Source organism: Camponotus vicinus, unplaced genomic scaffold (assembly GCF_025532165.1).
Source record: "Camponotus vicinus isolate PSW18456_S1 unplaced genomic scaffold, iyCamVici1.0 SCAF_5, whole genome shotgun sequence".
NCBI lineage: Eukaryota > Metazoa > Arthropoda > Insecta > Hymenoptera > Formicidae > Camponotus > Camponotus vicinus.
In genome coordinates, this window is record NW_028141977.1 from 15,019,242 (window position 1) to 15,041,241 (window position 22,000).

General features: G+C 36.0%; 4 protein-coding genes across 7 annotated transcripts; 1 reads left to right on the plus strand and 3 right to left on the minus strand.

Moving 5' to 3' along the window:
• Positions 1 to 215: 215 nt before the first annotated feature.
• On the minus strand, positions 216 to 3,856 carry LOC145971976 (dynein axonemal intermediate chain 2). Its single transcript, XM_083100115.1, has 10 exons — positions 3,358 to 3,856; positions 3,108 to 3,269; positions 2,769 to 3,027; positions 2,438 to 2,691; positions 2,206 to 2,365; positions 1,705 to 1,897; positions 1,487 to 1,622; positions 1,274 to 1,420; positions 444 to 659; positions 216 to 369 (listed from the first exon to the last, which is right to left on the minus strand). Exons 1-10 carry the CDS (start codon positions 3,535 to 3,537, stop codon positions 292 to 294), a joined length of 1,785 nt encoding a protein of 594 aa, XP_082956241.1. The 5' UTR covers positions 3,538 to 3,856; the 3' UTR covers positions 216 to 291.
• Positions 3,857 to 6,234: 2,378 nt separating this feature from the next.
• On the minus strand, positions 6,235 to 10,997 carry Pdi (protein disulfide isomerase). The gene is made up of 8 exons (XM_083100116.1): positions 10,643 to 10,997; positions 8,916 to 9,247; positions 8,578 to 8,712; positions 8,249 to 8,479; positions 7,786 to 8,157; positions 7,571 to 7,699; positions 7,399 to 7,482; positions 6,235 to 7,216 (listed from the first exon to the last, which is right to left on the minus strand). Exons 1-8 carry the CDS (start codon positions 10,794 to 10,796, stop codon positions 7,166 to 7,168), a joined length of 1,488 nt encoding a protein of 495 aa, XP_082956242.1. The 5' UTR covers positions 10,797 to 10,997; the 3' UTR covers positions 6,235 to 7,165.
• A 505-nt stretch (positions 10,998 to 11,502) lies between these two features.
• LOC145971978 (methyltransferase-like protein 22) lies at positions 11,503 to 15,551 on the plus strand. Of its 3 annotated transcripts, none has more exons than XM_083100119.1 (7): positions 11,503 to 11,804; positions 11,886 to 12,003; positions 12,978 to 13,050; positions 13,151 to 13,276; positions 13,357 to 13,542; positions 13,637 to 13,804; positions 13,926 to 15,551. In XM_083100119.1, the coding sequence occupies exons 2-7, from the start codon at positions 11,905 to 11,907 to the stop codon at positions 14,222 to 14,224; spliced, it is 951 nt and encodes a 316-aa protein (XP_082956245.1). In that variant the 5' UTR covers positions 11,503 to 11,804; positions 11,886 to 11,904; the 3' UTR covers positions 14,225 to 15,551. The 3 variants fall into 3 exon arrangements, with proteins under 3 accessions (XP_082956245.1, XP_082956246.1, XP_082956243.1); XM_083100120.1 differs by having other exon boundaries at positions 11,503 to 11,749; XM_083100117.1 differs by having other exon boundaries at positions 11,504 to 11,785.
• Positions 13,792 to 21,918, minus strand: Su(z)12 (Polycomb protein Su(z)12). 2 transcript variants are annotated; one of them, XR_014439013.1, is made up of 10 exons: positions 21,692 to 21,918; positions 19,932 to 19,978; positions 19,306 to 19,489; positions 19,097 to 19,188; positions 18,769 to 18,961; positions 18,334 to 18,699; positions 17,905 to 18,221; positions 17,304 to 17,557; positions 16,174 to 17,225; positions 13,792 to 15,631 (listed from the first exon to the last, which is right to left on the minus strand). XR_014439013.1 is itself a non-coding variant. In XM_083100112.1 (9 exons), exons 1-9 carry the CDS (start codon positions 21,789 to 21,791, stop codon positions 16,583 to 16,585), a joined length of 2,196 nt encoding a protein of 731 aa, XP_082956238.1. In that variant the 5' UTR covers positions 21,792 to 21,918; the 3' UTR covers positions 13,792 to 16,582. The 2 variants fall into 2 exon arrangements, 1 of the variants encoding a protein (XP_082956238.1); XM_083100112.1 differs by having other exon boundaries at positions 13,792 to 17,225.
• Positions 21,919 to 22,000: the final 82 nt, after the last annotated feature.

Sequence of the window (22,000 nt, forward strand, 5' to 3'; positions counted from 1 at the left end):
AAGGAGCGAGAGAAGTAAAAAAAACGATTCAAATGATCATGAAATGTTTTTTAATCTAATATCAAGAAAATCGGTGAAATTAGAACATTAATATTAGACGATATTTTTTAACGTCTTTTTGATTATATTCATTTTAAATTATTCCTCCTCAAATTGCTTATCTATTATCTAATATAAGCGTAATGTAGCTTGGAATTGATTGGAATTAAAATTAATTGGAATTGAAATATTTTACTATTTGTATTTTGTAATTATTTGTATAATTAAATTACATTAATTTACGTAATCAACTCAATTTATAACAGCGTCATTTTGCATCACGTTATTGTTCAATTCCACATTATTCGCTTCCATTTCTCGTGTTAACTCCTGTAATAATTGAAACTTAGAAACACGTATTTTGTACGCGAAATTAATTGAATTTGACGAAATAATCTGCTCACCGTGTTAATTATGTTTTCGTACTCTTGTTCGCATTGTGTTATCAGCGCATTCCTCAAACTGTTCGAAGATTCTTTAACGTCTTCCCGTTCATCCGATTTCGAGGAAGTATCGATAAAATCCGATTCGTCGTGCATCTTTAGAGTTTTCATCTTCAATCGCTGCTCTCTGTTTTTCGCTTCTATCACTTTCTCTCTACGCGTCTCACGATCTAGAAGCTGAAGCAAGATCAATGCTACTGATCATATTAATTCAGGAACACTAAAATGCGTAGTTTTTAAAAGTATAATTTATTGTACATAAAATCTATTTCTTTTATTTTCCTAGATGATGTAACCTATCGTTTCTGACCACTACAGTCATATTAGATTATAATAACAGAAACGAGAAATCATATTAATTTTTTTACTATATATCGAAAGAATTTAACTCATATTATTAGCTTGTGCAGTTTTATTTTCGCGTCTGAAAACATCGATATAATTGCATCAAAGAAAGCTTTCCAAACATTAATATTCTTCTCTTCTATTAAAATTTTAAAAATACATATAACTCATAGCAATAAAAAATTGATCATTCATATTCAATTATAATAATAATAATAAAATAATTCCTATTAATAAGATTATTATAGAGATATATTGTTAAAAATTAATATAGTAATAGCAAAATATTATTAGATACATTAGATTGTATTCGAAATATTTATTATTGTGTATGTTTATATTGTATATTTATTATTGTAGAGATATATATGTTATATATATTTTATACTGATAAACAAAAGAGACAATCTTTTTGATCAATCTCTCTATTGTTATCTAATATTTACCGCGGTTAATAGCAATTTGTCGTTCTTTTGATTGACCGTTAAAGCTTCGGAAAATTCGAGCAGATAGGTCGAACCCTTTTTGTTCGCGACCGCAGCCAATTGCCCTTGCTCATGTGGCCGTAAACATGTCAAACTCTCGTCGCAGACCTTTAAATTAGATTGTTATTGTGAAATTTCGAAATTGCAATCACATAAGTCGCATCAGCGTAATACCTTTACACTAAGAACTGGGCTGTCCTGTTGAATTAGAAAATCCCACACATCTAAAGTGCCGTCGGTTTTGATCAAATAATAGACGGAATAACGTGTGGCACTCCACGCGCCGCCAGTTAAAAAATCTCGGTGACCGCTGTAGGAATATTTAATTGTTTCGTCATTTATTTAACATGCTTGCCGCGCAAGTTTCGCTCGGTTACTTTTAAAATACTCACGGTGTCCATGCTATGCAGGATTCTCTACAATCCTCCGACCAGATCCTTGAGGTCCAGTCGCCAACCGTTAAAAAGTTCTTCACAAATGTGGGATTTCTCTCCAAACTTATAACCGGCCCGTATTGCGCCTTGAATCTCGACGCGATCTTCTCGCCAGGAGTTTTACCTTTTCGATTACCCGATATCACGATACCTGAATGATATTAGAATTATCATAGACAATACAGATTCAAAATTTAAGAACTAACTCAAAAGCTCAATTTTACGCGTTCAACGATTAATAGTACTTGCGCGAGTGTCTTTCGTATCTCACTTATATTACTTGAATATAAATAATTCCTTTCTCTTTATTTAAGAAACATTTTCGCGATATCAATATTTTATATAAAACAATTTATCTCAACTTATTCTTTCCTATTCCTCAAAGAGTTATAGAAGCGTGGAGTAATTTTAAATAAGATTAAAATATGTATCATGATTCATCTGATGAATCTATTATACCATTTTCCAAACCGCACATGAAACGCGTGCCAATTGATGGTTCGAATTGAAGAGCCGAAATGCCGATTGCCTTGTCTACATTCTGATCTTCCGGTTTCAGCAGGTCTATCACCAATGTCTCTGTCGGAATCTGCATTTTCCTGGTATCCCACCACTTTATCTACAAGAGCAAATGTAACGTTCAATATGACATGGTTCTACCACGGATGTCGCAAGTAGCGAGAATATATACCTGTCCGTCTTTTGAGGCGCTAAAGAACTCGGTACCGGTCTTGGAATTGATCCACAAGGTCTTATCACAGGGATCCCGATGGCTGAATTCCACCGAGCTGATGTCCACCGCTTCCGATCCTCGTCTGATGTCCCAGCAGGCTACCTGTCCGGTCGCCAGACCGCTTACCAAAACATTGCTATCCTTGATATTGTACTCCAATGTCAGAATCGGACAAAACGGTTTCAACATCATATATGGACTGTTTGGATTCTCTATGGAATAGAATTTCTTCCAATGTATTATTCGTTAATGCGATTGTTATTTTACTTTAATCGCTTGCGACGCGCACCTACTTCCCAGATGTACGACGCATAATTGCTGCTGCAGCTCTTTTTGAAATCGTCGTTGTAATAACTGGCCGCGAAACGATTACCCTGATCCGGTGACCATGACAGATGAGTGATCTGTCGTTTTGATGTTAAAGGATCACGGTAAACGTTTACTGTGCGCGAGAAAGCTCTCTGTATCAGCGGGTTTGCTTCTACATCGGCAAAGTACTGCTCGTAAATATTGCAAGCATTGTTCTGCAAAATGCAGTGCTCCATTGACTTGAAAAGGACGAAAGAATCTCAATCCCGATCATTTAAAGAAAATGGACGAGAGAGAAAAAGGTGAATTATTTCTTTACGGGTAGCAATTGCAGCATCGTATGAATGTACAGCTCATCCTTCTCGATCTTGCGTCTATATCTGACCGTTTGTTCTAAATCCTTCATGTTTATATCCTTCGGCCAACCGCCCTCGTAATGAAACATCTTGTTGTCTTTATATGTCGCGGTAGTCGTATTTACCTGTGACATGTATACATGTGTGTATAGATATGGGTACACACTGTGGCATCTTTTGTAGAAGTATTATCTAAAGAAATATGTGCCATACCTCGTGGACTGCATAAACTTTACCAAATTGCGTAGCATGCGTAACGGGATCCATTCTTACGTAATTGTTCATCAATGCCAGATTTGACTTGACTTCCACCTCGGTCTTGTCGAAGTCAGTAAAATTGCATCTCTTCCCGAAATGCATTCTTTTCCTTGTATAAGTGTACTCCGTATTCATCGTATATAATAAATAATTGCAAAATTATAGAGAGCGGAGAAAAGGGCAGAAATTCAGATCCAGTATATACTCGTGAAAATTGTTCAGTTAATATTCAACACTTTATTTCCACTCGTTAAAACATACTTAATAACACTTTTTGACTCTGGCACGATGAGAATTATAGTAAGAAAAATATACAACCCCTGATATATTTTCGTCTATTCTTCACCGTCTGTTTAGTAGAATTCTACTTTCACACAAGATAAATAGGTCTCAATTAAACGTACATACTTGGTAGTTACTATAGTAACGCAGAATATATTGTATAACGTGAGACTGGCTCAATCGGTTCTCACTAAAACTGGCACTTTGGGATTTAAACCCTGATGAAGAATAAACATTGTCTTGTATGCCGACGCATATTCCGCGCTTGTAGGCTCAACGTTAGACTTAACAGTAGGCATTAAGTCGCGTAAAATAAGGAGGATCAACGTGTTCAAATATTTTGTGCGCTGTAATTTTTGTATCGCTTCATAGAGCGATAACAATTGCTTTTTGTTACAATATCTTATGTTGTACGCTCGGGAAAAATCTGAAATGTTAAATCGAAAAAAATATTTGAACAAAATTAAAAATTAAGTATTCAAAAAATCGATCGATATGTGTATATATAAAGAGTAAATTTACTTTTAAAATGTTGCATACAGGAAATATTCCATATGCCGTTCGACATCCAGCCTCTTGTCAAAGAAAAATTACAGAAGGTTTCGATCGGTTCGACAATATTTTTGACGTTATATTGCTTTAAAGAGACTCCTAATTGATCGAGGGTATTCTTCATATCATTCAGTTGGGTCGAATCTAAATCTTCGTTAGAAATTTTACTAAATATAGATATTGATTCAGCTGCGGTTTCCAGCAAATGACGCTTTTGTGACAAACAATCTTGCGTGGCTGTATTCTGTACGATGTAAAAACCAAATCAGATACATAAAAATGACCTTATATAGTTTTAAAAATATATCACTTCCTCCTGCATTTTTTCTTTTACTTACCATCGCTTCGAATTCTTTTAGAAAAGCGTCACGTGATTTCCCGTATCTATCCTCCTTAATATCATTCGAGTCATTAATTTCAGTCTTTAAAAATGCATAATAAGCTCTCAATACTTTAACGATGTCATTCGGTACATTAAAGTATCGCAGTGCTTCTACTACGTCTATTGTTGTGATCCGTTCTTGGACAAATTGATGCGTGTCATGTAACGGACATTCTATTCTATCACGGTCCGGAGAAGGTATTAAAGCACCCTCGGTAGATTGTCGCATTGCTATTTTGCGTATTAAATCGTTCAATTCTGCTGCTGATGCTTCGGGCGTTAAAGACTTTCCTGACTGAAATAAAACGCGCCCAATAAAACAATTTTATATTAAAACTCTATATATATATATACCCTTTATATATTTATAAATAAATAAATAAATATATATATTTTTTTCATATATGTATATATTATGTTACATACATTTTGCGAATCATCGTTAAAATTATTACGTTCAGCTTGTAATTTATTTGCCGAACTAATTTTTTTAACGTTTAATTTATTCTCTAGTATAAAATTTTTTCCCCTCTTTGATTTTGTCGCAACTTTCTTAGGTGATGTTTTCGATCTTGCATCTTGTATTTTCTTATCGGATGCATCACTTTGCTTCGCATTGTCGATAGGTTTCGGCGATGTGAATTTTTTCGTAAAGTTACAAGTTACTTTGTCAGTTTTAACTTGTGCAATTTTTTTGCCGTTAGAATTCTTCGCAACATTCACTTTATGCGTTGAAATATTATTTTCCGATACTTTTTTACGGTCATTAATTAATGTCAAATTGGACGAGTAAACACGTTCAACTGAGTCTTTCCTGTAAGATTTTTTCTTCGACGAAGCTACATTAAGCTTCAACTTTTCCCGCAATTCCTGTGCCAAAATTATCGCTCGTCCTATGCCCGCGGCGATTTCCTCAGCTTCGTTTTCAGTCGCGATCTAATTAATGACAAATATTAAAGAACTATTTATACATATGTGCATAATTATATATAAACAAATATATATGTATAATGGATGATAGATTATCATACTTTGTTACAGTTACAAATGCTCTTGTTATCTGTTTGTTTTTCAACAACGGCCTTCACCTGCCACGGCTTTAAGATAAATGCCGCTTCGTCGCAGTCCGTTTTCAGTATCTGTTTCACTTCCTCCGTGATTAATAGAGTGTTGTGTAACAATTCGTGCAAATTTGACAAATTCAATGTATGGTCTGTTATTTCCGTTTGTCCGCGATCCTAATAAAAAAAATATAAACGTAATATTATTAAAGAAGAACGATGCAGAAAAATGAAATATTTTTGCCACTCAAAGTGTTAATTTCGGTACATAAGTAATACGATTATTGTTCTAGACAATAAGATAGTATACATAAGTACTTGTTTATGCGAATTATTATATAATCAGTGTGATTACTTGTCACTTTTGCTTGTTTATGCAAGCGCATAAATCATATATTACTTGCTAAACGTAAGCTTGATAACTTCCGTGTAAAAAAGAATTAAAAATTATATTTATATGTATGGGTATGTGTATACAGTACATATAGTATAAAACATATATTTATAATTTATATCGTATAGCAGTGATAATAAAATAGACATAAACCACAAGAATAGAATAATATCTTTTATATATTAAGAATAATATATAATAAAGACTTAATAGAGTATATATAATTTTCTTTTTTTTCGACAATATGTGTCTCATCGCTAATTTATTTCTTTTCCTAGAGTTTCAGTCAATCAAAAACTAGGACATTGAAAACAATTGCCTATCCTAACTATGTATATCTAAAACCATCACCCGCAGTGATAGTTTTAAAAATGCTGCAAATTGGAAATGTACTTGTAAACCACTAGCCCTTGCAGTGTCCGAAGACTTGCTTTTGTTTGCGCGCAGCAACGAGCAATGATCGCTTATCAAAAAAATGAGTTTTTATAAAAAAAATAAAATATGATTCATGATTTTTCAAATTTTGTTCTTAGATCAACGATTCACTCTTCCATATTAAGGACGTGTGTATAGAAAGATAAAGACGCGAAACTATATAAATGCTGCCAGTTTCCAGAGGGTAGAGATAGTCACGTCAAAGATCGAGTCAACAAAACGGCATAATTATATAGAAATGCATATCTCCGATATCCTTATCGCACGCATTTTAAATACTTCAAATATACCATAGACTTTTGTAATTTACTGCTTACATGATTCACTTTTTACTAATTGAAACTTTTTAATTGAAATTTTTTACTAATTAAAATGTCTCTGTGCATTTCGACATTTAAGCTCGAGATTGTGACAATAACTCCCTGTGTGAAACTGCAAATGTATAATTTTCTAATTATATAAATTGTACACATTTACATTAACTTAAATTCCTAAAATAATAAGTGTGTGAGAATGCACCACTGAAAATTATCCTCGTAGTAAATGAAATATTTTGTTGTAAAGCGGGAAAAATTATGGAGTTCATTGATTGGATGCAGGAAATATAAGAGACGAGTTAATGTTGATTTTACTTCTTATAATAATGATTATGTGCGTTTACAACTCGTCCTTCCTTGGCACGTCATCATCTTCGTCCTGTTCTTCAATCTATGAAACAAATAACATGTGTGAATAACATAAAGAAAAACTACGCTTCGTCAAATTCATCAAAGAAATTTAAATTATAATATGACTTGAACAATAGATAATTTATTGTGTCTTTTTCTCTTATAATTCAATACATTTGTATTGTTTTCCTTTTGTAATTCAAATGCAATTCCATAACATACCTCTTCCGCTCGACCGTATTCTCCGTTGGTTTCGATAAATTTGGAAAGATTTTCGAGCGTCCTCTCGCCGTCATATTCTACAGCCTAAGAATAAAAGTTGAAATAAACACGTTTTAGTATACTGTATAGTGTTAAGTATACTGTAAACTGAACGAAAGCGAAAGATTCGTACCTGATTCGTCTCTTTCTTGTATAGTATGAGCGTAGGGTAATTCATGATCTTTATATCTTCCAATTCATTAGCAGTGATATCCATTTTCGCGATGACTAGTTTGTCCTTGTCCTTATATTTCTCACCAAGCTAAAATAAATTTTAGCAATGTTACAGAGCTACACATGAGATTAATGTTGTTTACAAGCTAGTTTCAATGAAAAAAACAAACATACTTGTTCGTAAATGGGCGCGAGTTGCTGACAATGACCACACCAAGGTGCATAAAATTCAACGAAAACGTCCTTCTCCTTGTCAAAGGCAATTTCGTGGAAGTTTGTGCCGACGAGGACCTTAACCGGGTTCTTGTCCCAATCCTCGGGCAGATCCTGCGTAAGCAGATGCCGCTTCAATTTGCCCTCCACGAAAGCAGTGACAAATTCTAGAATATTTTCGGCAGATATCTCTGGATTTTCAGATTTATATTTTGCCATGTCTTGTTCGAGCTTAATGATCCGCATAGTCGGTATATTGTCCTTCTTCAAACCGAAGAACTCGAGAATGCGTTCGTGATCAGCCTCATCACAATCGATCGTCACAAAGAGGACCTACATTCAGATATTTTAAAATAATATTCTAATCGATTCTTCTAAAAATGATATACAAAACAAGAATATTATGCACGAATATATTTCATACCTCGCCGCGGTATTTTTTCGCCGGCTCTTGAATTTCATCGACGTATTTCTCAAAATGGCCAGCTTGCTTGCTGAGAAAAACTAGCAAGTGGCTCTTGATGTCTCCACTGAAAATCTTTTGCGCTGTGTCTTGATTAAATTCAACAACCAGAGGTAACGAATGTATAGAAATAAAGCTTTGTACATCTTTAATGGTAATTTCTTTATCATAGACGGTCTTTTCTTCGTCAAACTGCAAAGAATAAGAAAAATTAATTTTTTACCTTGAAAAGTAGATAACAGTTTTGCTTCAAATTATTTCAAAATACTGATACAGTAATGTAGGCATACCTTCTTGAACAATACAATCTTTTCATCTTCAATCTCATATTCCTTGAATACTTCATCGGCGCTAGTAATACCAAACACATGATCACCCATAATGGCAACGTCCAAGAATACTTTGGCAGCATCACTTGTCACATCCTAGCAAAATCATTATACATTATCATATACGTGAAGAGCATGAAAAATGCATTAAAAAATTAGCTGCTGTATTAGATTTTGATTATTATAATATATGATAGTTTAGAATGTAAAAAATTTTATACATTGGTCAATGAATGATGATAAATGTAATGCATTACAACATTGAACCGTATATTCAACAATATTCACGATTGTTATACCTTAAAGAATCCGACAACAACAACATTATGTGTTTTGATAAACGCTTTTGCTTCGTCGACTGTCGGCAAATCTTTGGCAGGTGGACCAGTCTTCTTGAGCAGCCAGTTGACAATGTCGTCAGCTTTACGAGCACCGGTGTATTCCATCAGGTTTCCTTTACGGTAAAATTTGATAGTAGGATATCCCCCCACTTTGTGCTGCTCGGCGAGTTGCGTTTCAATTGTTGCATCTACCTTGGCTAATTTAATTGTTGATTTCATGTCTTCCAATTTCTTTGCCGCTTTAGCATATTCAGGTGCTAAAGCTTTGCAGTGTCCACACCATGGAGCATCTGTGACAAAGAAATATTATAATAACATTTATATTTTCTACCTTACTAAAGTATACAAAACTATTATTATCCAGGAAAAATTTAATTGACAATAATTATTGGCAATACTATGAATTCTTTTTTATTATTTTTTTATATTTATCTCTATTATAATCTTGAAAAAAAATGATACAATCAAATATATGAACCATCATGATTCTTGAATTTAGAAGGTTTGTAAAGAGAAGAATCTGAAGGAATTCTCTTTCTTACATCAGTTTTCATTTAATAAGATCAAATCGAAAAAAGAGAAAAATATTAAATTATAATCCTATGACTTCATATATTGAAATCTTTCAGAAATATATTTGTAAGTTACACGAATACCATATGGTTAATTATGCAAGTAGATAAAAGGCAACTAGTGATTTAAAAATTGATAAAATTGAATTAAATTTCTCCCAGGGATGGCGCGATTAATTCGATCGCTTAATCCGAATACGATGGATCGATTTGGATCATTCATGAATACTGTTCGATTACCATCAATCATCATCATCATCATCATAGAATCATCATAATGTGACGCCACCCGTCTCAGTCTGATCGCCGAGAGATATATAACGGTAAAAAAAAGTGTCAAGGAAGGAGGCTTGTCTCTTTGCACTTGTCCTACACTTTCTACACTTGGACGAGACAAACCATGCGACGCGTGGTCTGCGTTTTGGACGAGAACGAGTCTTCGAAAATCGTTTTCGAAAAGTCCGAAAGGTCACTGAAAGGCATCTAAGAGATTAAAAATCTCGTAAACATCTTATTGATAAGAATTGCATAGATATTGTCCAAGTATGATGAAGACGGGCATTTATTCTCTCCGGCATTTTTTTCGCTTTCTTTCAATCATCGAGGCAAGTATACAGACTTCGTTATTCAAACATCATCGAAAAGGACGAGAGAAACGAAGGAAAGAACAGGGAATGATGATAAATCGCGGGAAATCGCAAGAGAGCGAAGAGCGTGGCTGAAATCGTGTATCGCTGCTACCGGTCTCTCGTTATCTCTTCTCGAGGATGTCGAGTGATGACGTGTACGAAGTACTCGTGCTTGCGTCTGGATCGCCCGAGCAAGGCCGGCGAGCCACGCGTCTTGGCGTAGGAGTCGCGCGCACGCGGAGAATATATTTTCATTAAAGATTTCTCCCTCCCCTCTCTTTAATCGTAATTCCATTACATTGTTTTTATCGTCGAGACATCCTTGGAAACGTAAAGTCCCATCCCGAGTACGGAAAGTACAGATGGACCGGTGCAGCTCCTTCGGAGCAACAGATATACTTCGAAGAAGGATACACACATACACGTACGCGCGCGCCCACACACACACACACACAATATCATACACGTACATGCATATACTTACAGAATTCGAGGAGCACGAACTCATTGTCCTGGATGACGCTGTCAAAGTTGTCCTTGGTGACCACCAGGACGCCATCCTCGACCTCGACTTTGGCGAGGCAAATCGCGGCGAGGCAAAGCACCGCGAAACAAAATTCGCCGACGAAGCTCCTCATGCTGATCGGAATCTTCTATTCCGGATCCGGGAATACTCTCTTCTCGTTGCTTCTCGTCCCTTCGGAGAGCCGAGTCGAAATGATACGGTCCGTCTCGTTGACGAAGATGGTCGGCGATGACGGCAACGATGAAGAGGACGGGATGACGAGGAAGACACCGTCCACGAGGAGCGCGCGACGAATGAGCAGACGCGGCGCTGCGTCGGCGAGCAATAGGCTCGCGCCTTCACGCGTGGCATCGTCCTCATCGTGGGGGCCGCTGATTGGCTGACGCTGACGCGGCCGCGGTCGGCCATATGTCGCGCCTCCGCATTCGCGTGCACGTCAACAATACGTCAAGGAGCGTGACGTTACCCTCCGACGAGATTAAAAAGCCGCGATTTCCGGGGAGATCGCGTTTTCAATCTCGGACGATAAGGATAACAATAAGTCGGCGAATCGAAAGATAACGCGTTACAAGTATCGATGAAATATTTTATTACAATTTAATATGCAATTTCATTCCGAAATAAAAATTATATAATATGATTCGATTGTTAGAACATTATTTGAATAATAATATTCTGAATAATTCGATTTCGAATATTTGAATATTTAAATGTCGCTATATTATTCGATATTATTCACTTAATAATTTATATTCTTGGTGTATGTAAATCAATAATTAATCTCAAATGACCATTATTGATTTTTATCGACGGAGGAGATGTTTCCGTCGTATCGGCCATGCTCGACGAATGTTGACAACAAATGTCAAGATGGTCAAGATCGCCAGCGTCACAGGTTATGTTCCGATATACACTGCCAGTACAGAAAATCTATAATATATAACGTAACGTGAAGACGTGAACTGTAGATTTCCCCGATATTGGCAATGTATATTGGAACATAGGTTTAGTGTAAAATAATATTGGTGACGCAACAATGCAACTTAATGCAGTCGAAAATAAAAGGTTAACGAACGCCTAATTGTCAAGTTCACGGAGCTTGTAAATATCGCAGTTATTAGTAAATAAAATTCCATACGATTCCATACGATTCAGATTCAAGTAAAATCTTAACCATAATTCACGGTGATGTTTGTTGCAGTTGAAGCACAATTGAAGCAATGGCAAAACGACGAGCACAGCTGATAAAACTGCACACATTAAAATCCTGTCGTTCGAAGAAACCGCATAATGATCATTTATTCAAAGTGCAATCCAAGGTATCCACGATTGTTTAAGCGACTGGAGGAATTTTAATCATTAGATTAGGAACTCTAGCATTTTTGGAATTATACTTTTCTTAATTTTTATTTTAAAGACCGTTGTTATATTTCCAAGAATCTTTTCGTTCCTCAAAAGTGTTTTTTTATAAAATATTAAAACATTGCATGCTTCAGAAATGTAAAGACAGAGAAATATAGTCTTACGATACCTGGAAAAACATATAGATATTTGACAAATGTATAAGCATAGAAAAAAACACGCATAAGAATGTATTCAAAATATCACCACGCTTCACATATAAATATTTATTATTTTTCGCAGGATCATTTAAAATTCTCTCGAGTTAAACTTCTCTCTAAATAATGATGCTCTTAAAAAACCAGAAAATTTTACAATAAGCGGAAAAGAAGTTTCTTTAACAGCATAATATTTAATAATTTGAAAGATTCAACATGCACTTTATATCCAGTAATAATACAAGCGCAAAACGTCACTATAGAATTATGGATTATGTAATTGTCGGGTTAAGACAGAAATGCCCGAAATAAATGCAGCTACGAAGGCTATAATATTGGCGACGACGACGCTTCATTATCGTGGCCGAAGAGTACGAAGTCACTTCCGTGATTTATTTTCGCGCATCAATCTCAGACGTTCTCGGCCTCTAGACATTAGCAGAGACTTTATTGAAGATTCTCATTATACTATGCATACATATTTAGTGTAAACCGATATAATTAGCACATTATATAAGTAAAATATAATGAGCATCGATATTTTGTGCTGTGCATGAAAAATTTAGACTCTTAATTTGTCTTATAATTACTCGAAAAATATTGATGACCTGTATTAATAAATCCGCAACTCGAAGATAATTAATGATTATAATAATATACATAAAAATTAATGATTATTATAATAATATACAAAAAAAATTAATTTAAAAAAATAACACCCTTTATCTGCTAAGGTAACAATGCATAAAGTAACATCGGAGATATACACAGAAAACGATCACATCTCCGAAAAACTCGATAGCGGCAGTGAGTTGCAATTTTTTTTTAGTTTGATATAATATTTTTGGACTCTCAAATATAAATTTAAATGCACAAATGTGTTAAAACACGCCGCAATTAATTTCAGATACGGTAACTCAATTCACTTTTAAATGGCCGTCATACATGATCGACACAACGAACGAAACGTTAAATTACGATAGCGATGACGATCTGGATATAGAGAGAGATAGAGAAGGGACGATTCAGATAGGTGCGGAATTAATTGTCGTCTCACGCACGTGCTATTACATCGTGTACATCCGTATTTATACGCAGATTGCGTATTTACAGAACATAGCGTATCCACGGAGCTCAATTTGGTCGGTTTGCAAGTGTGGAGAGGCGCTTTCCTATTAGCCGACTATATCCTATCGCATCCGGACTTGTTTAAGGATCAAACGATTCTGGAATTAGGATCCGGAGTTGGCCTGACTAGCATTGTAGCGAGTTATTTAGCTAAAGAAGTTATTTGCACCGGTAATACATATACAAATATTTCTATTGAGAGCTTCAATTTTATTTAAAAATTATTTAAAAATTCCAATTATTTAAATTTATTTAAAAATTCCAGACATCAATGCGGGTGATATTTTGAATCTAATCGAGCGGAACTTTCTAAGAAATCATCCGTACGTCAGATCCGGTTATCACATTGAGGAAGTGAATTTCTTAAATCTGAGGTGGTCGAACAAATTGGAGGAAAAATTACAGAGTGCAAATATCATATTGGCTGCGGATGGTAAATTTAATAATTTCTGTATTTTGTAATAACAAATGTGTAAAAGATAGAAATAAGAGGAGTGATAATGATATTATAATGGTATGGAATGATTAATGGTATTCTTTTTGGTCTCTTGCAGTGATCTACGATGACAAGATCACGGATGGATTTGTCCGCACATTGTCGAAACTTCTATACACGAAGAAGAAAAAGATTATTTATATCGCACTAGAAAAACGATACGTCTTCACTATCGCCGACTTGGACACTATCGCTCCGATGTACGAGGAATTTTTACGTTGTGTCGAAAAGTACAAAATGAATTGGTCTGTAGATTATATTAATATAGATTTTCCACGCTACTTCAAATACGATAGAGTCAAACATTTGGTTTTAATGAAGATACAAAACAATATAAAATCTATTGCATGTGTATAATGAACAGCTTATGTTCTTAATAAGGTACGCGAGTAACACAATATATATATGCGATATAACATATATTATATAAAATATTCACGTCAGTATTACAAGTAGAAAGACAGAGCTCAAAGTTGCCAGATTAAAAAATTAAGATTTTTTCGTATAGATGTACGCTTATATCTAACGAAATATATAGCATCACAATTAATGTAAGTTGTAAAAAGTAATTGTCTACTTAAAACAAGTCACTTCTCGGGTATTACTTTCGCCGACACATGTACATGAAATAATTAAACGATAAAAATTTTGCGCGACTTCTAAACAAGATTTAACTTAAGTTAGGATGTTACATCTAGAAATTCTTTCTCTTTAATCCTTGGATTAGAAACGGTAATCTAAGAATTAATAAGAAAATACTCAGATTGTTCGTGAAAATGACAGCTATGTGATATAGATTTCTCACGTCCACAATTTTATTTCATCGTTTACTTTCCTATTTACAACCTATTATAGATAATATTATTGGACAGTGAATTGAAAGTCGATCGAAGAGAACGATAATTCCGTTAAGCTTAAAAATGCCCCGGCATTTGATCGGCGGCGTATGTTCTAGGAATAAAAAAATTTCATTAGACTACCTACAATGTAAAGAAGACAGTATGTATATATAAAGGAATGTAAGCGCTTCTTCGAACGACCGCGGCAGTAGAGATTGTAATATGTTACACGCAAAATTCATAACAGTTCTAGTATACTAGATTGATATACTAGAGATCTGAACCGCCAAGAGTGTATTACACTCGCTGAAAGAACGACGATCGTCAACAGGTTTAATAGTCGATTAATAGAATATAAATGATCGATTAATTTCATTAATCCGAAACGAAGAATATAATAATTGATTAACGAATTTTTCAGAAATGATTATTCTATGATATCTTCTAAATCGTCGACCGTCGTTCCGCGGATTTAGATCTACGCTTGGTTTGGTAAAAAGGCACTTTCACTCTACCGATCCGTCTCTCTCGATGTAAAAAATGTATAATTTACAGCCTCACAATTTTTTTGTTTTAATGTACTTTTATGCATGTATATACATGACACACGTATATAAATACACAGTCGCGGAAATCTCGGAAATTGCAAATAGCATTTTGTCAATCACATTCAGCGTTCGCCTTAATTCTCTTCCTCCCTGCCTCTTCAAAAAAATCAAAACGATAGAAAGTTCATAACATTCGACTACAATCAATTTGCTATATAAAATCTATCGATATGTGTATAGAACATTTTGTGATTTCCAGTTATCTCGCGTAAGCGGAGAATAAAATTTTATGCTTTACTTGTGCCTCCAGAAAATTAAAAAGCAATCCAGAAATCATTCTTTAAATCTTGAGATCCTTTGTTCTTCGCGTTCGTCTGCTACAACATGTGACAAAATGATTCTGCGTTATTTCTGAAACATAGCAACTTCGCGAGTTTTACGGATTAGTTGCAGGTATATCGGGAAAAAAAATCTATCGGAAAAATGCCATGTAAATATAAAAGCTTTAAAAAAAGAGCGAAGTAATAAAACGTCACTGACTAGAGGAAAAAAAAAGAGGAAAAAATGTATATAAGTTAGATAAAAGTTGCACGCCCGCGAGAGGCATCGTTCGTTTATTGTTCGCGATCGGAGTCATCGACACAGAGACGAACAGGATAGAGTCATTCGCCGGGTATCCTCTTCCCCGTTTTCTCTATTCTCGATTCGTCTATATACGTATAATCATTTACAGCTTTAAATTAAATCTTGAAAATCGAATCTAACTAGAACGATAATCATTTAATAATTTCATTGCATCTTATTTATATTACTTGCAACAAATACTGTACAAAAAAAAGGAAAAAAAGTACAATTTGCATTACAAACACGCGAGATCGGTCTTATTGTTGCCGATGTTAGTAGCTATATTGAAAGCTACCTCCATTCGCGGACGGTTTCTGGCTGGCGGCGATGTTCGCCGCCGGCGTATCGCGTCCAGGACCAATTTTCGCCGTTGGTTACTCGGTGGTATTCTCTCGCTCAGCTTGCGACGATTTGCAGCGTAGTATCGCGCTGCTGTGCCTTCTTCGTCACTTGCACTATACAGTTTGTACTTTTGCGCATTTGCTAGCGGATCATCATTCAATGGTATTTCAATTTTCACTCTAATCGGATAACGCCGCACATTGGACGATCGCGATCTTAGTCCGGGATGTCCCGTGTCGAAGGAGATCGCACCTGCAGAACTTCCACCGATAAACGGAATTCCGCATCGAACTATCGTGAATGAGTCTTGCTACTCGACGAGGACGACGAGACATGCCATTATGCTGGCACTTAAATGCCGTTTATGTACCATTGTGCACATTACTGTGCATGCTCTTGGCGTTTTGCGAACTGGGTGAGCTCAACGGCAACGAGGCGGTCATCTTCCGTCTAGCGTTTGTCGATGAGCTCGATGAGCCATCATTGCCGAAGCTGATCTTAACGCCGCCCGACATGCCGCCGATCTTGAAGGCATCCTGCTGCATCGATTGTGAACCCACAGCTCTCCAATGATCCACCTGGGCCTCGTGCGACTTTTGTAATACTCTACGCACGTCTCCGTCCTCGCCGCCCTCTTTCATGATCTCCTGCAGTTTTTGTATGGTCTGGTACAGTATCACCGGACTGATCAAACCGAAATCGAATAGACTACACATGTGCAGCACAAAGTTGCGATAGAGGTTCTTCATGAGCAACTCCTTTCCCTTACTCTCTAAGAACATTTGGCAAGCTAGTGGTATCTGGCAGTCTCCCACGTATCCGTACTTCATCACGTGCAGGTTCCACATCTTCATCAGTTCCTTCTCACCCTCGTTCACATCCGTAAAGTCGTCGATCATCATCATTGTCTTTGTTTGTAACCACTTGGGGTCGTTTTCACCTTCGGAATCGATATCCATCTCTTTGGGATATATAGGCAGACATGTTACGGTGTGATGATATAGCCTAAAGAAAATAAACACGTTTAATAACGAGATTTATTCGTGCTATAACTTTCGCGATTGTTTATATTGTAACACTCACCTATTGTGACCTGTGATATAAGGTCTTTGGCTCTCAAACTCGTTTTCATCGAGCTCTAGAAACTCGGACAGGCTTGGTTTCGTTCTTTTCGGACGGCACACCAAAATATTTGTCACGCTCGTGCGCCTGGTTGGTCCTGTCCTTGAAAAAGGTACACTAGATGGTTGTGAAATTAATTCGTGAGGACTACCTGCATACGAACCATCATAGCATTCGTTTATTGCTACGTCTATTCGGGCACCTTGTGGAATTGGCTGGAAAAAAAAGTATATAGTGAGTTAATTTAATTACGCGCGAGCAATCATAATGCTTGCATCTTTGTTGTTTGATTGCGGCCATTTATTCTTCATTAATCTCTAGCGTCCATTATTTTCGATTCCATCAAATCAAGTCGATGGTTTATTTCTCTTCGAACATAAGTTTACATATCAACAATATCCATAAAAAAATATTGTAACTGCAAAATCTCTAATATTTCAAGAACATTATTTGTATCTTTGAAAAATAAGAGAATCCAAATTCCCAGAAATTACAATATTTTTCGTTATAGGTAAATGTAAATTATACTTATTATTTATATAACTTCGTGATTTGTGCTTACCACGTATGTGAATGTGAATCGCGAGTGACACAGTTTTAAGTGCTTTAATAGAGAGTACAGTTTCCCACAATCCAACGAGCACCAGGGGCAGTGTAGATCTTCGCAGGCCTCCGTTTGTTGCCGGCTGTTATTATTGTACAAAAATTGATAGACTATCTGCTGAATTCCGTTAGCGTTAGCGTTAGCGTCCACTTTTTCGTTGGAGACATTCATCCTCGAGGGTGTCAGCGGACTAGGCGTTGGCAGTGTCGCGTTATTGTTATTGTTTGTGCTACTATTATTATTATGATTTACAGAAGAGGAACGCTCGAAACCAGCTAAAAAAATAACGACAACACTGTTAATCGCAATTCTTTTTTGTATGATTATTGCAAACACGTTACAATATCGTGGATTTGCACGCATACACGATAAATGAAGACAACTAACCGTTGGCCGATCGATTTTCTTTATTGTCGCCACTCGGTATCGAAGGTATTGGCGTCGGTCTGTCCACTAAACCGTTGCTTGGTTCCATGGTCCAGCTGAGCCGGAACTTCAACGTCGGTCCCTGCTTGAACATCTCGAACGGTTCGCAGTCCTTGATGTCGACTACAGTTTCCCAAGAATTATGTTTCTTAGGACTGGACCTAACGTTGGTCTGCACCTCTTGCAAACCTAACTCATACTCGCCATCCGTCAACAAACATCGATTGTGTTTGTCATAGACAGTGAGCTCCGAGCCGTACTGTTTTACTTCATCACCGGCAGTCTTGATCGAACCCGTAGACGATTTACGACGTTTTTGAGCTGGTTCTGAATTAAAAAGTAGAATTAACAATTTGAAGTATACAGATATTACTTTTAGATGGCGATCGTACATACCTTCTAAATCACAGTTAGTTATAAGGCAGCCATTGTTAGACATGCAATAAACCCTGAGCAAGAGCATGTAAGTTTTCGCTATGTGACCATTGTTTAAGCTAAAAGATTCGTTAGGTATGGAAATCGTGGGTGCCTTCGGCGGAGGCTGACTCTCTGATGGATTGATTGGGACCTCGCTTGTACCGACTGAAACCTAAACAAATTGAACCATGTTTCAATATCAAGAATATAGCATTAATAGAAAGTCTGATTGAACATTAGTGTATATAGGACTATGACTTTTATACATAGGACTATTATCTTGAGTCCAATATAAACTAAAACTTACTTGCATGATAGGCGAACTGACATCTTTTCTTTTCTTGTGGCAGATTTTTAACAACAATGTTTCCACTTTGACTGGATCTTGCGATATCTCAACTACAATTACACATCACAAACTTAAGAAACATATAATCGTTATGCGAAATGCCTCGCCGAATATTGCCTGAACTTCTAGGATGAAAAAAAAGGGTAAAACATGATAAAAAAATGTACCTCTTTTGTCATAAAATCCTAGAAACGTAAGAGTCATATATCCGCGAACGCCGAGATTCTGTTCTTGTTTCTTTTTCGCTAACAGCTTATCCAGAATCGTGTCAATCTTAAATCCTCGTCGTGATTTGTGACTTCTGGACATACGTTGCCGCATATACGTTAAGTTTCTGTACAGAAATATTGGCTAAAAAAAAAAAAACAAAAAACCATAAAGTTTTTCCATTGGACAAAATAGTCGACAGTCTCCAAATAATTTAAATTTTTGTAATAGCTTGTACTTAAATTTTATACCTACCACACTCTATACAAATTTTACACACAGCAATCTTTCTGAGAAGTGTGTAAAAATATAAATCTCGACTCGGTCAAAAAAATATATTTTAACTTACCTTTAGCAAATGCTTGGTAAATTTCAATTTAACATTGTGCATACATTTTAATTATTTATTTTTGTACTTTTATTTTATTAAGAACTTTTACTACACCAAAGACGCATATAAAAAAATTATATGCAAATATAACAGAAGCAAAAATAAGATGTATAATTAACACTTTGAGGGCAACGCAAATTAAAATTATATGACACAAAGATAAAGGTATTATAAAATGGATTATTGTTTACTCACTGAAATTTGGTTTCTTGTGCGGAGGAACCGGTATATTTGCGTTGGTTCTGAAAATAAAAGAAAATATTAAAGTTACAAGTAGAAATTAAGATGTTTCACAATAAAGATGTTTTATAATAAATACCGATTGAATGTTGTGAAATGTTAAAATATTTGAAATAAACTAATTTTTCTTTCTAATTATATTTTTATAATCAGATGCAATAATTTTTATTATTTGTTAGCAGTGTTATTCATATGAATTTATGAAAATTAAAAAAGCATTAATATAAATTTTAAAAAAGCAATAATATAAATTTTTTAACATAAATTTTATAAATCTTAAATTTCTTCCTCAATTTAAAGCATTACTCTTATAATTAAATTTCTTTTTTAATTTTATTACAAACTTGCAGCTTTGGAATATAAAAATAAAAAAATAAAAAGAAATAAATTTCTACTATGCAATTATTGCACATAATTGAAAAAGATATAAATAATTATGATAATATAAAAATTATTAAATATGTATACAGATAAAAAATAAATGTATATAGATAACATAAATTATAAAATATTTATGAAAAAATAATTATAATTAAATAATTATAATTGTACGATATTTAAAAATAAATTAAGTAGTTTATAAAATTATTTAAACGTACCAAAACATTATTCTTTTTAATTAAGTTTTTATGAAAAAGAAATTTTATTTCTATCACTTTGTTAGTACGAAATCGAATCTACAGATGGCCACAAGGTTGACTCTTATCTCGAATTCAGAATACATTCGCAAGCATTTAAAAGAAGCAGTGTACGATGCAAAAACCGATCCTTCATTCAGGTATCAAATGGGAAATGATGAATGGGTTTAACTCAAAATTATTTGAGACGCCTGCATCCCTTACTTTGTTACGACACTAGCAGGCAAAACCTCTCTGATCCCACACTTTTCTATTCTATTTGTAAAGTTTATGTGTGAATCTGAAGGATCTTTTTAAAAGACTCACAAAAACAAAATTTGAATGCACGTTTCATATTCTATGAATAAAACTGAGACTGCTCCCATGTCAATTTTACATGTGAAAAATGCAAAACATAACATAAACAAGTAAATATATGCATTTGAAGACATTTTTTTCATTACACGTGTCAATAGCCATTTTTCCGCTAAAACCAACAATTATAACGAAACACGTAATTCGTATCAAAGAAAGCCTGGATTTTCCCGCAAATTTATATAATTCGCGTGAGGAAGAATGAAAGACATTTTACATTAAAAAAAATGGATATTTCATTCGGGAAAAACTGCTTGCGACGTCAGGAATCATCGCGCGCGATCCGATCTGCGGTAGAAAGAGAAGGAAAATGAGCGTGTCGTGCGGGGAGAGGACGATGACAGGTGTCCGCGCGTTTCAGCGGTGGAGCGGAGGGCACGGAGAGAGAGAGAGAGAGAGAGAGAGAGAGAGAGAGAGAGAGAGAGAGAAAGAGAGAGAGAGTGGAACCGACGCGCGCCACGGTGGGCGCCCAAGTTGATTCTCGACGGATGGGGTTAGGTTCGGTCGCGACGGCGGCGAGCGAGATAACGATACGTCGACGGGCACGTCGCGCGGCCTCCGCGAAGGGTCATCCTCGAGGGTTATCCTCTCGCGAGGCGGAGATCGGCGAGGGCTGGCGCTCGTCGCAACGAGACGACGCGCGCCGCCGATAGGCGCTAAGGAAGGCAGAGAGTACAGAGAGCAAGAAGGGGAGAGAAAAGGAGAAGGATATTTTTCCCTTACTTTCGAAGGCCTGCAGAAATAGCTCGTGATCGGCCTGAATCTGATCCATACGTGGTCCCTTCTGTCCGTCGAGATCCTTCTCCCGCTTCTTCGGCGGCATCTTCGCGCGGTCCTCCGTGCACGAGCAAGGCTCCCCCGCGAAAACGCTCCACCTCTCGGTCGCGCGAAACCTGCGACAACGACAACACCCGCCCCGCGCGAAAACTGGCGCTCGGGCGCCCCCCTATCAAGACGATTGACGCGCCTTCTCGCGACGCGCCATTTAAACAACTGAGCATCACCGCAAACCAAGAGATGCTCTGAGATGGG